This window comes from Monodon monoceros, unplaced genomic scaffold (genome assembly GCF_005190385.1).
Source record: "Monodon monoceros isolate NGI ecotype Baffin Bay Population unplaced genomic scaffold, NGI_Narwhal_1 Super_Scaffold_19, whole genome shotgun sequence".
In the NCBI taxonomy this organism is placed as follows: Eukaryota; Metazoa; Chordata; class Mammalia; order Artiodactyla; family Monodontidae; genus Monodon; species Monodon monoceros.
Window position 1 is genome coordinate 29,343,850 of NW_021703775.1, and position 17,928 is coordinate 29,361,777.

Below are 17,928 nucleotides of genomic sequence, written 5' to 3' on the forward strand. Positions count from 1 at the left end.
ACGGATTCTGAACTGGATGGAGGAACCACATGTGCAGCGGGCTGACTGTAAGTTACACGCAGATTTTTGGCTGCTTGGGGGTCGGCGTCCCTACCTCCCACATTGTTGAAGGGTCAACCATATAGTACAACAGAAGTGAAACACAGGAAGTCATGATATCATGGTTTTATTTTGAACATACGTGGGAAATTTTTTTGAATACAAGAGTAGAAATACAATTCCAGAGAAGAACATTCCAGTGCACTGTGGTTCTTTGTGGAGAAGATAGTGATAACACTGCCCATGATATGTTCACCTAGTTCATAAATTTTATGGTTCACAAACTCAAATGAGAGATATTTTACAGATGGTTGTATCATAAACCTAACTTTAAGAAACCTATCAAGCAAATGCTTATTTCTGTGATCTGGTAAAAAGCCTACAAATCATGAATTGCTTTAAAACTGGAGAGTGGGGTGTACACTGAGTATGTGAGGTACTTGTAAAGTATAATAAAACGGTGGCTTATGTGTATGTAAAGTGGTATTTCCTATTTATAGGAAATGTTTACAGCAAAAGAATAGCGAGAGGGATCAAACTGACGAAGGCCAATACATTTTTATTTTTCCATTCTCTTTTTAATTCTTCACTAATGTCAACAAGCTTGTGTTTTTTGCAGCCACGTAGAGCTGAATTGTTGAACTGGTTTTCTAAGTGTGGTTCCTAGACCAGTAGCATCACCTAGGAACATAACAGAAATGCAGTCTTCTGTATACCACTCCAAACCTACTGAAACAAATTCTGGGGTGAGGCCCAGCAATGTTTTAACAAGGCTTCCAGGTGATTCCGATGCACACTCAAGTTGGAGAACCACTGGAGCAGAACTTGGCCTTCATTCAGCCCCTGCATAATTTTTACCAGTCTCTTCTGTAAAAAGATGATTTGAGCGGCCTCCTGGAATAATAGGCCCTGATAGGTTTTTCTTCCAATTAAAAAAAAAAAGTTTCTTTAATGCTGTAATTGCATTGATACTAATATGCTTGACATACGGATAACCTGTTTTGCTCTTTGAGGAAACAACTTCAGATGCCTTGTTGGAAAACAGAGTTGGGTTTGATATAACAGCAACCTTTTAAATTGGTGTTCTAAGTACATATATGTCCTATCGCAAAACAAGTCTATAAGTGATAGAAATTAAATTACCTCACTAGTATTCACCCACTTTTAGCATATACATAATAGTATTACACTCTCTACATAACTCTCTTCATTAAAACCACAAAAGGAAAAACTGAATGTCTCAACATACTTATTAAGAATAAAAATAGTAAAAAGCTGACCCTTTGACAAACTATAAATTTAATTCCTGCCTCTACATCAAATATATCTTGGCAGTTTTATCAGCATATTATTCACAATTGTAATAGAGAAGAAATTGTTTTAAGAATCAGTGTTCTCTTTTTTGCTATAACCTGGAGGGCTTTTTTTTTAAAAAAACAATACATGTTAACTTGGTTGCAGTTACTTTTAGAATTCACAAGCTTTTACTTGTCCTGTCCTCCCAGTGACTATAAGGACAGTCACTCATGATCTTTGTACAGATGGAGAACTGGTTCTCAAGTTTGGCTACATATTAGAATCATTCAGGAAGCACTCCTACAGGTGATTCCAATGTACAGCTGAGGCTCAGAACCAGGGCCTCAAAAGATTTCAGCAACCAATTTCTCAACCAAAGTGCTACAGTACCTTTAGAAGCATTTAACAGTTTGAACATACACTGGATCTGATCAAGCAAGGTGTCTTACTGAATATCCTCCTCTAGTGCCAACTGCTCTGGAGTAATCTAAGTTGCCTCTGCGGTGAGACTGTCACTGCATCTTACTATCAAGATTACTAGAGTTCTCAATGAGAGAAATCATTCTTTGCAACATGGACCCGCTCTGATAATGGATTGGGTTTCTTGGGACTCGTAAGGCACTAAAAACCCTTGGGAAACATCATAAACCACCACCATCAGTGAATCTCAACCCAGGATGCACGTTAGGAACTTTCAAAAGCTACAAAAAGCTGAGGTCCTGTCCTCAATCAGCTAAATCAGAATCTGTTGTGGAGCTCCATCACTATTTTTAAAAGCTCCTCAGGTCAGGGTTTGATAATAGAAGGCCAATTTCTTAAATCAGTAGCCTGCACTTCTCATTTTACTTAAGATTTTTGTATGACATCTTAAATTTATACTAAACTAAGACTTCTGATTTTCACCCCTAATGAAATAGAGACAGAAGCAATGAAAAGAACATTCTGAAAGTCAAGGCTTCAAGCATGGGCATATGTACTTTGAAAAATATAAATTACTAAAGCCAGGCATAAGATACCAGCTCCCATAGTAGTTGTATCTGACTGAAGATCACATCCAGCTGCGAAGCACAAATGAACTAGTCCCGAACTAAAAGATAAGTCTTCCTCAAGTGCTCCGCTTAAAATGCTTTAAGGTTTGGTTCAAAATCCAGGGCCCCACCCCAGACCTCTTAAATCAGAATCTCCAGAGGAGCTAGAGAATCCGTACGTTTAACAAACTCCAGATGATTCTTATGATCAGAGAAGTTTGGGAAACACTGCTGATGGATATTAAAGAAAGAATAAATTTTGGAGATGCAATAGTTATGCCTTCGTGCTTAATTAGAACCTTGTATATCTCATGATTCACTGGGATTACTTTTGTTAAACAATGGTAACAGCAAAATATCTGTTTCAAAATCGTCTCTGCTCAGACTGTGTTCTTTTTTGCAGTGATGATTCCATTTGGAACCAGGACGGGAAAAAAAGAAATAGTGGTATTTCATAGTTCGGTTTTAAGTTTCTCATATAAGTCCTCTTGGTCAATCATGTGTGTGTGCCCGTTCCAGCGGTGATAGGCGAGGAGAGCAGCATTGTAGCCTGCAACAGCACTCATTTCCATGGCACTTGCTGCAACCTCCATGCCGTTGAGGTAATAAAGTCGATCGTGGAGTATGATGGAAGGGCATTTCTCTGGAGGCGTATAATGAGGGTATGCAAGCCATGACCGCTTCACAGCATAATCATAGGACACAAAGAGCTTTAAAATTTGTTCTTTAGTAAGAGGTCCTGCTGAAAAGATCTTCCAAACGTGTGACCTGTCCGCTTTTGGCTGAGGATTATTATTACTTTCTTCTACAGAAGACACAAACCCAATGCTGTTAATGAACAAATCTGGATTATCAGTGGTTAAGACTGTACCGAGATCAAACTCATCTAAAGCTCTAGAGGTAAAGACAGTTGAATTCAACTGCCCCTTAATTAAAGTTGTCACTAAAGGTTCGTAGTATTGATGGAATTCCTCAATTGGAGGATCAAAGTTGAGAAAAGTTATATTGGACATTTTTCGATTCAATGGAGTGGCCACCAGGACGATGTCATAGAAGGCTGAATGGGTCTCAGATCCGGTTTGGTAGACCGCTTCATACACCTTTGTGGGATTTCCTAGAGGAAATAGGGAAGCATACATTTTTTTAATGTTTCTAACATACTATATTTTATACCTTCTAAAAATAATTCTATACCTTCTTAATAGTTTCTCTATAATTCTAAGGAATTAAACAAGTTTTATCCCTTAAGATAATTATCCCTTGCATTTGTATTACAATGAGGCCAATTTTCTACTTGGAATGGAAGTAAAATCTTGTCAATAAGTACAAAATATGAAATTTTTACTTCTGAGGATGAAATTGTATTTTAAATCCAAAGAGTCATACTGCTGTACTTGAGCACATTTGTGAATATTTCTACATGACATACAACACCTCCAATTTAAAATTCCATCATTTGGGACTTCCCTGGCCGTCCAGTGCAGGGGGTGCAGGTTTGATCCCTGGTCGGGAAACTAAAATTCCGTTCCATCATTTGGAACTGAGTGAGAGATGGAGAAAGAGGTTTTTCTCCCCGAGCAGTTATTTTCTGCAGGGAAAATTAGGAACAGTAAAATAGAAGTTCAAGTTTACCTGTCTGCTTGGTCCTTGTTTTCTCCTCTATGGACATTACTGAGCCAGATATAAGATTGCTTTTGGAAGCCTGAAGGAGCCGTGAGCAAACAAGTTTATTGCCACCTTTTACTGCCCAAAGGCCAGGATCAGTACAGGACATTGACACTGCCCCTGTCAGCGGTAGGAAGAAAATGTGTTTTAATTCTGACTCTGTAAGAGGCCCTCTACCCACCCTCCCTTCCCAATTAGCTAAGCCCTGCTCCAAATGTCTTTAGACATTGCCAAGTGGCTCTGGGAGCAGAATCTCCCCCAGAGGAGAAGCATTCAACTAATAAAAGCTAAAGACTCTGTTCCCATAGAAATGCACATTTACATATACACAGTTTTGCCAACATTTTTATTGTGTCTGAGGTTTCACAAAGAAAGGCAGTCTTCTCCAAAACATGGCCTAAAGTAAGGAGCCACCATAGCATCAGGTAAACCACTCTGTAAACTAATGTCCATAACTATTCCAAGCCCTGACTTACCTACAAAGCCATTGATGTTCATGGTTTGGCCATAATTGATCCTCATGACAGGAGTAATAATTTCATCGAGGAACTTCTCAGAAAAGCCTGCTTTCTGCAAGGTTTCAAGAAGTGATCGGTTAAATAATCCAAGGTAGTCGTCCCCTCCTAGGGAATGTAGTAACTTTTCTACGCTACTGAAGGCATAGTCATGAGATTGGTAGCGGTAGATCCTTTTGAACAGAAAAGAAATGGCCATTAAACACCAAACAAGACAGGGGGAAGGGTACACATAAAAAAGGAAAATAGCATTCTAAGACTCAAAGTGACTTTCATGTGTCCTTCTGATGAGTCCCTACCTATCCTGTGAGATGCACCTCAGTCACCATCTGCCCCAGGTATCCCAGAGGTTCTTGGCCTCCCTCTCCCTCCGCCTCCTCTGGGGGAAGTCCACTGTCCTTTATATACACTCTTCTGCATTAATATGGTCACTGGGAGCACCTTTCAAGAAGTAGGTATGTCTTATTCATCTTATCTTGAGCACACTTAGACATGTCTAAAGTTAAACTTTACCTTTCCACTAGACTTGATCCTCTCTCCTCCCACAACCAAAAATAACAAGTTACTCCCAACATCCTACATGTCATTCTCAGTTCATTTAGTTTCAAATTTAAACATTTCACTTCTCCTCTCTGCTTCTCCCACCTAAGAAGGAAACCTTATCAATCTTTCTAACATCTCTTCTGTTACTTCATTCTCATCTCCCTGATCTTAAGTGAGGATTTATATTCAAACTACTAAAATGAATAACTGATCTACCTGCCTCTAGTTTCTCTTCTTTGAAACATTTATGAATCTCCCAGATGTCCTAAAATACCCTTATTTTGTCATCCATCCACTTACTCAAAAAACATCTTGCGTATTACTGTTACTTACTAAAGTTCTGACATTAAAAAAAAAAATCATGGATTTTTAGAGCCAAACTCATCAAGTCTAACTAACTCCTTTGCTCAATTGCAGATAAAGAAGCAAAGTAGAAGTTAAAAAACTTGTCTAAAAGTCACATGGCAAGTAGAAGGCTCAAGAACCACTATCCCCCTCTGCCTTCAACCACACACACACACACACACACACACACACACACAATCTTCCACTTGAATACAGCTGACCCATTCATTCACTGCTCTCAAATATGCTCTGAGTATTTCTCCCAAACACTGCACTGCCTCTTCCCTCCATCTGGAATACACTTCCCATCCCTAATCATACAACAACTAGCTACACTTTCCTTCAGGGCCTGAATCCCAGACCCTTTGCAAAGTCTTACCCAACTTCCCAGGCCACAGTGATGTCATCACCTCCAAAAGTCCCATAAAACTTAGCACTCATGCTCAGCACTTAGATACTACTTCGAATTATTTAATTTTTAGGAACTATCACCTGACATTCTCTGCACTTTAGCGACTTGAAAAAATGTTCACATAAATTAGTTCATGCAATAAGTCAATACATATTTTTTCAGGGTGCAAGTGATACAAAAATGAGGAAGACATGGTTTCTTTCTCTCAAGGAACAGTTAGGAACAGGTACTCAGGTATACGCACAGATAAGTGTATGAAGCAAAGGAAGAAATAAGTGCCAAGGAAAGACCTCTACCAGTGATCACAGAAGAGTTTTTACATCAAATTTCTTCTCTCAAAATAATCTGTAATGTTTTTAAAGAGCAGAGATAATGTCATATCCATTTCAACATTACCTACTGTCTAACGGTGTAGTATACAAAATGTTGAATATATTTTTGTGGAAAAATTCTCTGTGCCAAAACTGAGAAATTAAAATAACTCCTTCCAGCCCATACTGTTTGGCTTGTAGTCCCTAGGAAGTTGGAGAAAGTAAGATGAGAACACTGAGTTCTTCAGAAAAATAATACACTGAATACCTCATCAAATGAAGAGCAATCTTTTGTAATGGTCAGCATGACAAAATAGTAGCCAATTAAATAACTTAAGTATGATGTTATAAAAAAATTATTCCCTGCCTCCTCCCACCGGAGCCCCAACCCCGCTCAAACAAACCTCCTAAGTAAAGGCCTCATAGAGGGTGACATGAGACAATATATATACCGTATAAACACTGAGCACTGTAACTGCTTTACAATACTAGTTGCATTACAGCGGTCCCCAACTTTTTCGGCACCAGGGACCAGTGCCATGGAAGACAATTTTTCCACGGACGGGGCGGGGGTGATGGTTCAGGCGGTAACGCGAGCGATGGGGAGCGGCGGAGGAAGCTTCGCTCGCTTGCCCAGCCCACCCCCACCCCCCCACCCCCGCCCTGCTCACCTCCTGCTGTTTGGCCCGGTTCCTAACAGGTCCGAGGCCCAGGGGTTAGAGACCCCTGCATTAGAATGCCTATTTACGGGCTTCCCTGGTGGTGCAGTGGTTGAGAATCCGCCTGCCAATGCAGGCGACACGGGTTCCAGCCCTGGTCTGGGAAGATCCCACATGCCACGGAGCAACTAAGTCCCTGCGCCACAACTACTGAGCCTGCGCTCCAGAGCCCGCGAGCCACAACTACTGAAGCCAGCGCACCTAGAGCCTGTGCTCCGCAACAAGAGAAGCCACCGCAATGAGAAGCCTGCGCACCGCAACGAAGAGTAGCCCCCACTCGCCGCAACTAGAGAAAAGCCCGCACACAGCAACGAAGACCCAACACGGCCAAAAATAAATGAAATAAATAAATTTAAGAAAAAAAGAATGCCTATTTACTAAAAAGTGAGACGTAACTAGTAGTTTCCGCTAATCAGATTGCTTACACAAACTTCTTTTCTTTTTAAACTACGTTTGTATACCCCCTACCCATTTATTCACTCATTCATTCATTTAATCATTCAACAAATATTTATGGAGCATCAACTTTGAGTCAGACACTGTTCTAGGTGCTAAGGATGCAGACGTCAGCACAACACAGAAAAAAGTCCCTGCTCTAATGGAGCTTTTGTTCTAGATGGGGAAACAGGCAATAAAATAAATAAAGAAATGCAAGCAAATTATATGACAGTTTAGAGGATGATAATTATCAAGGAGAAAAATAAATCAAAAACAAGATTGGAGGGCTTCCCTGGTGGCACAGTGGTTAAGAATCCACCTGCCAATGCATGGGACACAGGTTCGAGCCCTGGTCTGGGAAGATCCCACATGCCACGGAGCGACTAAGCCCATGCGCCACAACTACTGAAGCCCACGTGCCTAGAGCCCGTGCGCCTCAACAAGAGACGCCACCACGATGAGAAGCCCACGCACCACAACGAAGAGTAGCCGCCCCCACCACCTCAACTAGAGAAAGTCCGCATGCAGAAACGAACACCCAATGCAGCCAAAAATAAATAAATTAAATTAAAAATTAAAACTAAAAAAATATATAGATTGGAAATGCTTGGAGCTGACAGGGTTGCAACTCTAAATAAGATGATACAAAAAAATAAGTAGTCAAGGAAAGCCTCACTGAGAAGGTGATCCGTCAACAAACACCCGAAGGAGGTGAGGATACAATCCTTGGAGGGACGGGAGTGGGGGGAAATATTTCAGACAGAGGTATGAGCAGTGCAAAGGCCTTATGACAGCAGCATGCCTGGTATTGCAGCTGAAGCAGAGAGATCCAGGAGAACAGGTAGAGGCACAGACAGAAAAAAGTAGGGAAGGTGGGATGAAGCACTTCTACAATAATTGAGTAAGGACCTTAAAAAATCTGCCCCTACATAAAAGCAATGAGAACACTGACAAATATTGTCAACATCAACTTTTTCAAAACTCTGGAAATAAACAAAATCCCAGGAGAATTTATTCAAGGAAAATGGCTGAATGTCTGTAAGAACAAGTGAGCCTTGTGGTATTTTAACTTCCCCTATTCCCATTCCCCTCTTGCTAGCAACAAGGTAGCCTTCAAAATCAGCAGCCTTGCAACTACAATCCCTGTGAAACCAGCAAGCTGGCAGCCACAGGAGGGGATAAAACAGGCTTGGAGCATCCCAAAATTCCCATTCCCAGAGAAGTGCCACTTTTGCCCTATCTGGCAACTCACTCAAAAGCTCTATCCTCAGGGATTGTCCTTTTGTTTTTTTAAATACAATTTTTAAAGGATATACTCCATTTACAGTTATTACACAATATTGGCTATATTCCCCAAGTTGCACAATACATCCTGTAGCCTATCTTACACCCAATAGTTTGTACCTCCCAGACCCCACCCCTGTATTCCCCCCTGCCACTGGTAACCATTAGTTTGTTCTCTGTATCTGTGAGTCTGTTTCTTTTTGTTATTTTCACTAGTTTGTTGTATTTTTTAGGTTAGGGCTTGTCTTTTTTGACCTGACTCAGAGCTCGCTCTGTACAAACAGCCCATCCTGAGTGCATCTGTCAAAAACATCAGCGGCAATTCAGCTGCCTGAGGCTGTGATGCCAACTGGGGCTAATAAGAGGCTTAACAAAAGATTGAAAAACCCCAATTCATTCCTGGGGACCTAGAAGCTCATGTCCATGTACAAGGCTGTCACATGCCCAGGAAAGACCTGACAAGGCCCTAATCTGTCACCTCCGGCTGACCTTGAGGCTTTGAGCAAGCCAGAAGTAAAGGCTAAAGTAGAGTTGTAAACCACCCTCCAGAGCATTGCAAACATATCCCAACACACACACTTGAGTAGCCATACATGGCAAAGAATACAGACTTCACAGAATCGGTCCCAGAAAGTCACTAAACAAACAAACAACAACAACAACAAACCTGGGGTGAGGGAAATTGTGATTTCCAGAGCTGCCATTTAATATTATTTTCAATGTCCAGTTTTCAACAAAAATCACGAGATACTCAGAGAAACATGAAAGTATGGCCCATACATGGGGTGGGGTGGGGGGGGAGGAAGGAGTCAACAGAAACTTTCCCGGAGAAAACCCAGACATTGGACCTACCAGACAAAGACTAGTAGGCCTCGCTACACGGCACATGGGATCTTAGTTCGCCAACCAGGGACCGAACCCACGCCCCCTGCATTGGAAGCACAGAGTCTTAACCACTGGACCACCAGGAAAGTCCCATAGACAAAGACTTTAAATCAGATATTATAAATATGTTCAAAGAACTAAAGGAATCCATATCTAAAGAACTAGAACAAGTATGAAAACAATGTTGATTAGAACAAATAGACTGTTAATAAAGCAATTATAGAAAAAAATTTTTAATTCTGGAGTTGGAAAGTATAGTCTGAAATTAAAATTCCCTAGAGGGGCTCAACAGCAGATTTGAAACAGCAGAAGAATCAGTGAATTTAAAGATAAGGTCAGTTGAGGGCTTCCCTGGTGGCGCAGTGGTTGAGGGTCAGCCTGCTGATGCAGGGGACATGGGTTCGTGCCACGGTCTGGGAAGACCCCACATGCCGTGGAGTGGCTGGGCCCGTGAGCCATGGCCGCTGAGCCTGCACGTCCGGAGCCTGTGCTCTGCAACGGGAGAGGCCACAACAGTGAGAGGCCCGCGTATCACACACACACACAAAAAAGATAAGGTCAGTTGAGATTATACAATCAGGGACAGAAAGAATCAAGAGTTAAGAAAATGATCAGAGCCTCGGAGCCTGTGAGACAACAAAAAGCATACCAAGATACACATAACGGAATCCTAGAAGGAGAGGAGAAAAAAGAAACAGACAAAAAATTTATGAAGAAATAATGGTCAAAAATTTCCCAAATTTGATGGAGGACATTAATCTATACATCCAAGGAGCTCAACAAATCCAAAAAGGATAAACTCAAAAAAATCTACACCTAAACACATAATGGTTAAACTGTGGATAAATAAAGAGAAAATCTTGAAAGCAGCAAGAGAAAAGCAACTCATCCAGCAAAAATGATCCTCGGTAAGATTAGGAGCTGACTTCTCTTCAGAAGCCATGATGTCCAGAAGATAGTGGGATGACATATTGAAAATGCTGGGGGAAAAGAAGACTATCAACCAAGAGTTCTATATCCAGCAAATCTATCCTTCAAAAATAAAGAGAAATTAATATAATCCCAGGTAAACAAAAACAGATAATTTAACACTAGCAAACCTTCCCTACAAGAAATACTAAAAGTTGCCCTTCCGGCTGAGATAGCACCAGACAGAAACTCAAATCCACATGAAGAATGGGTAAAGGTAATTAAATAGGTAAATATAAAAGACAGTATAGGGGCTTCCCTGGTGGCGCAGTGGTTGAGAGTCCGCCTGCCGATGCAGGGGACATGGGTTCGTGCCCCGGTCCGGGAGGATCCCACGTGCCGCGGAGCGGCTGGGCCGGTGAGCCACGGCCGCTGAGCCTGCGCATCCGGAGCCTGTGCTCCGCAGCGGGAGAGGCCACAACAGTGGGAGGCCCGCGTACCACAAAAAAAAAAAAAAGACAGTATAAAGATATACAGTTTACCCTTAAACAACACAGATTTGAACTGTATGGGTCCACTTATACACAAATTTTTTCTAATAAATATACAGTTGGCACTCCATTTCCACAAATGCAGAACTCACAGATACAGAGGGCCAACTGTAAGAGATCTGAGCATCTGCAGGTTTTGGTATCTGTGGGGTGGTCCTGCACCCAATCCCCCCCATGCATACCAAGGGACCACTGTATATGCTTGAAATTCTTTCCCCTTATCTGACTTTTTTAAAACTGCATAAAGCAATAATTATAAAACTAATAAGCTTATAGAACATAAAGACATAATTTGTATGACAATAGCACAAAGTATGGTGAGGTAACAAAGCTATATTGGAGTAAAGTTTTTGTGTACTTTTGAAGTTAAGTTGGTATTAATTCAATTAACATTGTTTTAAGCAATTAACATTATTTTAAGTTAAGATAGTAACTGTAATCCCCAGGGAAACTACTAACACAATAACAAAAATATGTATTCTGAAAGAAGCAGCAAGAGAATTAAAATGGTACACTCTCTAAAACAAAAGAAGGCAGCACCTAGAGGATGAATAAATTCTGGAGATCTAATGCACAGCATAATGATGATAGCCAGCAATACTATTTTATATACTTCCAAGTTTCTAAGAGACTAGGTCTTAACTGTTCTTGCCGCATAAAAGAAATAATAATTATGTGATATGACAGAGGTGTTTAGCTATGGTGGTAATCATAATGTAATACATATTATAAATGTATCAAATCAACATGTTGTACACCTTAAACTTACACAACGTCATATGTCAATTATATCTCAATATTTTTTAAAGGCACTATGCTAACAATGAACAATACGAAAAGGAAATGAAGAAAACAATCCATTACAATAGCATCAAAAAGAATAAAATATTTAGGAGTAAACTTAACCAATGAGACAAAAAGACTTGTACACTGAAAACTAGAAAACACTGCTGAAAGACATTAAAGACATCCTGTGTTCATGGATTGGAAGACTTGAAATTGTTAAAATGTCCATATTACCTAAAGTGATCTACACATTCAGTGCAATCCCTATCAAAATCCCAGTGACATTTTTTTTTTTTTTTTTGCAGAACTGGAAAAAATTCCTAAAATTCACATGGAATTTCAAAAGATCCCAAATAGCCAAAACAATATGAAGAAAGAAAAACAAAGCTGGAGGTCTCACACTTCCTAATTTCAAAGCATAATACAAAGCTACTGTAATCAAAAGTTTAGTGCCAGCATAAAAACAGACATACAGATCACTGGAACAAAACAGAGAATCCAGAAATAAATTCTCATGTATATCATCAAATGTTCATCAAAGGTGCCCAGGCTACACAATGGGGTAAAGAATAGTATCTCCAACAAATGGGGCTGGGAAACTGGATATCCACGTGCAAAAAAAATGAAACTGGACCCTTACCTTAGATGATATACAAAAATTAATTCCAAATGGATTAAAGACAAAAACATAAGACCTGAAACTATAGAACTCCTGGAAGAAAACATAGGGAGAAAGCTTCATGACATTGGATTTGGCGATGACTACCTGGATATGGCAACAAAAGCACAGGCAACGAAAGCAAAAAGATAAATCAAACTTAAAACCATCTGTGCAGTGAAAGAAACAATCAACAGAGTGAACAGGCAACCTACAAAACGGGAGAAAATATTTGCAAACCATGTATCTGATAAGGGTTTAACATCTAGAATATATAAAGAACTCTTACAACTCAGCAACAACAACAAAAATCCAATTAAAAAATGGGCAAACAATTTAAATAGATATTTCTCCAAAGAAGACATACAAATGGCCAACAAGCATAGGAAAAGATGCTCAAGAGGGACTTCCCTGATGGCAGAGTGGTTAGGAATCCGCCTGCCAATGCAGAGGACACGGGTTTGAGCCCTGGTCCGGGAGGATTCCACATGCCGCGGAGGAACTGCGCCCATGCACCACAACTACTGAGCCTGCGCTCTAGAGCCCACAAGCCACAACTACTGAGCCCGCCTGCCACAACTACTGAAGCCCACGTGCCTAGAGCCCATGCTCCGCAACCGCAATGAGAAGCCCGCACACTGCAACAAAGAGTAGCCCCCGCACGCAGCAATGAAGACCCAACACAGCCAAAAATAAATAAATAAATTTGCAAAAAAAAAAAAAAAAAAGATGCTCAACATCACTAATCATTAGAGAAATGCAAATCAAAACCACAAAGAGATTATCATCTCACACCCATTAGGATGGCCACTATCTAAAAAACAGAAAATAACAAGTGCTGGCAAGGGTGTAGAGAAATTAGAACCCTTGTGCATTGTTGAAGGGAACGTGAAATGGTGCAGCTACTATGGAAAACAGTATGGTGTTTCCTCAAAAAATTAAAAGTAGAATTACCAAAAGATACAGCAATCTCACTTCTAGGTATATATCCAAAAAAACTGAAAGCAGGATCAAAGAGATAATTGAACACCCACGTTTACTGCAGCATTATTCACAATAGCCAAGGGGTGGAAGCAACCCAAATATCCATCAAAAGATAAATGGGTTAAAAAAAAAGACAGGAGTAATGGAGAAACAGAGGAACAAAAATGATATAAGACAAACAGAGGGACTTCCCCAGCAGTCCAGTGGTTAAGACTCCGCCTTCCAATGCAGGGGGCACAGGTTCAATCCCTGGTGGGGAACTAAGATCCCACATGCCATGTGGTGCAGCCAAAAAGAAAAAAGACATATAAAAAGCAAATATCAACAGTAATTAAACATAAATGGACTATACTCTCCAATCACAACACAGAGATTGGCAGACTGGATTTAAAAAAAAAAAAAAATCCAACTTATCTTGTCTACAAGAAATACACTTTAGATTCAAAGACACAAATAGGTTGTAAGTAAAAAGGTGGGAAAAGATATACCATGCAAACAGTAATGAAAAGAGAGCAGGAGTGGCTACATTAATATCAGAGAAAATAGACTTAAGACAAAAATTGTTTACTAGACACAAAGGAGGACATTTTATAATGATAAAAGGGTTACTCCATCAGGAAGACATAACAATTATAGACATATATGCACTTAACAACAGAGCTCCAAAACACATGAAGCAACACTGACAGAACTGAAGGGAGAGACAGACAGTTCAACGATAATAGCCGGATACTCCAGTATCCCACTCTCAACAATGGGTGAACGAGTACGCAGAATACCAACTGTATATTAGTTCACTATGGCTGCCGTTACAAAGTATCACAGGCTGGCTGGCTTAAACAACAGAAATTTATTTCCAACAGGTTTGGAGGCTCCAAGTCCAAGATCACGGTGTTGGCAGGTTTGGTTTCTTCTGAGGCCTGTCTCCTTGGCTTGCAGATGGCCACCTTCTTGCTGTGTCCTCACATGGTCTTTCCTCTGTCTGTGCACATCCCTGGTGCCTCTTCTGTGTGTTCTAATCTACTCTTCTTATAAGGACAACAGTCAAATTGGATAGGGCCCAGCCTAACGGTTTCATTTTAACTTAATTACTTCATTACAACCCTATCTGCAAATACAGTCACATTCTGAAGTACAGGAGGTTACGACTTTACCATGTAAGTTTGGGGGTGGGGAGGACACACAACTCTGCCCAGAACAAACAGGAAATTTAAAAATGATGAATGGGATTATCTACATCCTATCAGGTCTTCCAAGCCATGGCACAGATTTTGGCTGTAACTCTGCAAAAGCCACCGAAAGTTTCTCAGCAGAGGAGTAATGTGATGACGCTTAGATTTTTAGAAAACTACTTTGGCTGCGATGCTGAAAACGGATTGTGATGGCACAAGGGCAAAAGCTGGGAGATGAGTTAGGAGGTGAATTAGTTTCCTATTTCTGCAGTAACAAATTATCACAAACTCAGTGGCTTAAAACAATACAAACTTATTATCTTATGGTTCTGCAGGTTAGAAATCCAAAGTCAATCTCACTGGGCTAAAGTCAAGGTGTCAGCAAGGCTGGTTCCTTCTAGAAGCTCTGAGGGAAGAAACCATTTTCTTGCCTTTTTCAGTTTCTATAAGCCACCTTGGCTCATGGCCCCTCCAAGCATCACTCCAACTTCTTTCTTCCATCATCACATCCAATACTCATTCTGATTCTCCTGCCTCCCTCTTATAAAAACTCTTGTGATTAAATTGGGCCCACCTAAATAATTAAGAACTATCTCCCCTTTTCAAGATCCTTAATCTAAAGTCCCTTTTACCACGTAAGGTAACACATTCACAGGTTCCAGGGATTAGAATGTAGACATCTTGCAGAGGGAGGCAGGCATTATTTAGCCCACCACATGAGGCTATTCCAACAATCCAGACAGGACTTCCCTGGTGGTCTAGCGGTTAACACTCTGTGCTTACAATGCTGGGGATACGGGTTTGATCCTTCATTGGGGAACTAAGATCCCGCATGCCACCAGACAAGAGATAATGGTGGTTTGGATCAAAGCAGTAGCACTGGTGGTGGTGAGAAGTGGTGAAATTCTGAATATATTTTAAAGACTGATAGGATTCAAGATAGACTGGATTTGGGAAATAAGAAAACGAAAAGAATAAAAAATGACTTTAGGTGTAACTTTTTTCCTTTGAGGAATAAAAAGGGTGTTTATAAAGCCTTTCACTATGAGTCCTATCAGTCTCAGATCAAGAAGTGTTAAGGATCTAACATATCCCCAGAAATGCACTAAGTGCTAGAGACAAGAATGAGCTTGAACCCAGCCTATAAGCCAAGATATCTCAACGGGAAGCCATTTTGTGGACCACAGGATTCAATTAAACAAATATGTGACTGAATATCTATGACATTCTGGCTACCATGCATACTACAGAACAACACAAGTGTGTGTGTGGTGTGCACCATACAATACTTAAGAGATGTTCGAAAAGAGAGATGAATGGTGACTAGAGTATTAGGAAAGGGGTGAGATAAGACATGAATTCTGGAATAAAGAATGGCATCCAACCAGAAAAACTGCATAAATAAATGCTCAGAACTGGAAATTGACTTGGCAAGTGTGGATATCAAGGGCAGCAGGATCTCCACCCAAATACCTTCAACAGCAAAGAAAGATGCATACTCCCAGGGGTGTGGGGCGTTGCCTACCACAAGCTTGAACCCTCTTTCAAGTATCATGGTTTACTACTGTTACATGGGCTTTTGCTCACACTGTGCACACTCTGAAATGGAAGCACAAAAATGACAATGTACCTCCCCAAAGCTGGTCAACAAATCTCCCAAAAACTTCTACAGATGATCACACAAGCCACTTTAAAAAGGAGCCAACTGGATCTGTCATATATGTCCAAAAAAGTGAGACAATATGTTGACCAAGGACTTTAGGTTTCTTACACCATTCAAAGAAAGAAAAAACTCAAGAATATTCTCCAATTATGCATTTTAATCTAGTGGTTCTCAACCCTGATTATAGGCAAGATTCACTTGAGGTGAACACACCAATGCCCAGATGCCTACTACAAACCAATGAAATAAAAATTGTCTAGGAGTAGAGCACAGCATTCTTTTTTTTTTTAATTTATTTTTTGCTGTGTTCAGTCTTCATTGCTATGCGAGGGCTTTCTCTAGTTGTGGCGAGCGGGTGCTACTCTTTATGGCAGTGCACGGGCTTCTCATTGTGGTGGCTTCTCTCGTTGTGGAGCACAGGCTCTAGGCGTGCAGGCTTCAGTAGTTGCAGCACATGGGCTCAGCAGTTGCGGCACACAGGCCCTAGAGCGTGCGGGCTTCAGCATTTGCGGTGCACGGGCTCAGTAGTTGTGGCCTGCGGGCTCTAGAGCGCAGGCTCAGTGGTTGTGGCGCACGGGCTTAGTTGCTCCGCAGCATGTGGGATCTTCCCGGACCAGGGACTGAACCTGTGTCCCCTGCATTGGCAGATTCTTAACCACTCTGCCACCAGGGAAGTCCCACATCATTCTTATTTTTAAAACATCTCCATGTTGGGAATTCCCTGGCGGTCCAGTGGTTAGGACTCCGCACTTCCACTGACGGGGGCCAGGTTGCATCCCTAGTTGGGAACTAAGATCCTGCAAGCTACGCAGCATGGCCAAAGAAAAAAAAGATCCCATGTGAATATAATGTACAGCCAGGATTAATAACTACTTTACTGAAATGTTGGGGATTTCACTGTTCCAGATTCCTCTTTGGCAACCTCTGTGGCTCCCAATCCTGGTTTTTGTAACATGAGTGATATTACAAATATTTAATAACTGGTACAACATTAAACAGAAAGTAGACTGACTACAGCACTGGAACTGAGTCAAGACTCCCTGCTAGAGCAGTGGAGGAGACTCCCAGGGAAGAGAAAACATGCAGCTAGTAGCTATTTCACAAGTCCAGCAGTATTTCACTACTTTAGCAACTGGCACATGCTGGCTCAATGCCTGCCCTTTCTCCAACTGTCTCATAGGGTATGACAAAATTATCAAAATAAGATCTGCATGCTCTTGATTTATTGAAAGAAACAGTAATGTATGATGGATGGCCTTTTAAACAACATAAAGGTCAGTGCTCTATAATCAAGTATCAAAGATACACTGGAGGGGGGCAGTAATTCCATAAAGTTTGGGAATTGTTTTCTAAAATCAAAAATAGTATAATCTACAGGGAACTATATTCAATATCCTGTGATAAACCATAACGGAAAAGAATATGAAAAAGAATGTATATATATGTATAACTGAATCACTTCACTGTACAGCAGAAATTAACACATTGTAAATCAACTATACTTCAATAAAATAAACTTTTTAAAAATAGTATAATTTATGTATCCCCTCACTGGGTCTTTTTCACAGTTCTGTAATACCCTGAATTCACCTGAAAAGTGATTTCTTAATTTCTCAAAGGGCAATTCTCTACATGTCAAGAAAACTGATACACACAGGCAAGGCTGTATCTGATGCCACGTGAACCACGTGAACTTGATTTTCCTGCTCAGGATGCAGCAATATG

The 17,928-nt window shown here is 40.7% G+C and overlaps 1 protein-coding gene across 2 annotated transcripts in view; it reads right to left on the reverse strand.

The window, feature by feature from the left end:
- Nucleotides 1–150: 150 nt before the first annotated feature.
- Nucleotides 151–17,928, reverse strand: part of PCYOX1 (prenylcysteine oxidase 1) — a 22,966-nt gene continuing 5,188 nt past the window's right edge. The window contains exons 4-6 of one of the 2 annotated variants that reach the window (XM_029231869.1): nt 4,505–4,716; nt 3,996–4,148; nt 151–3,477 (exon numbers count right to left, since the gene is read on the reverse strand). In XM_029231869.1, coding sequence (XP_029087702.1) covers nt 2,816–3,477; nt 3,996–4,148; nt 4,505–4,716 — 1,027 coding nt within the window. In that variant the 3' untranslated portion in view covers nt 151–2,815. The remainder of the gene's footprint in view (nt 3,478–3,995; nt 4,149–4,504; nt 4,717–17,928) is intronic. The other variant, XM_029231870.1, reaches the window with a different exon arrangement.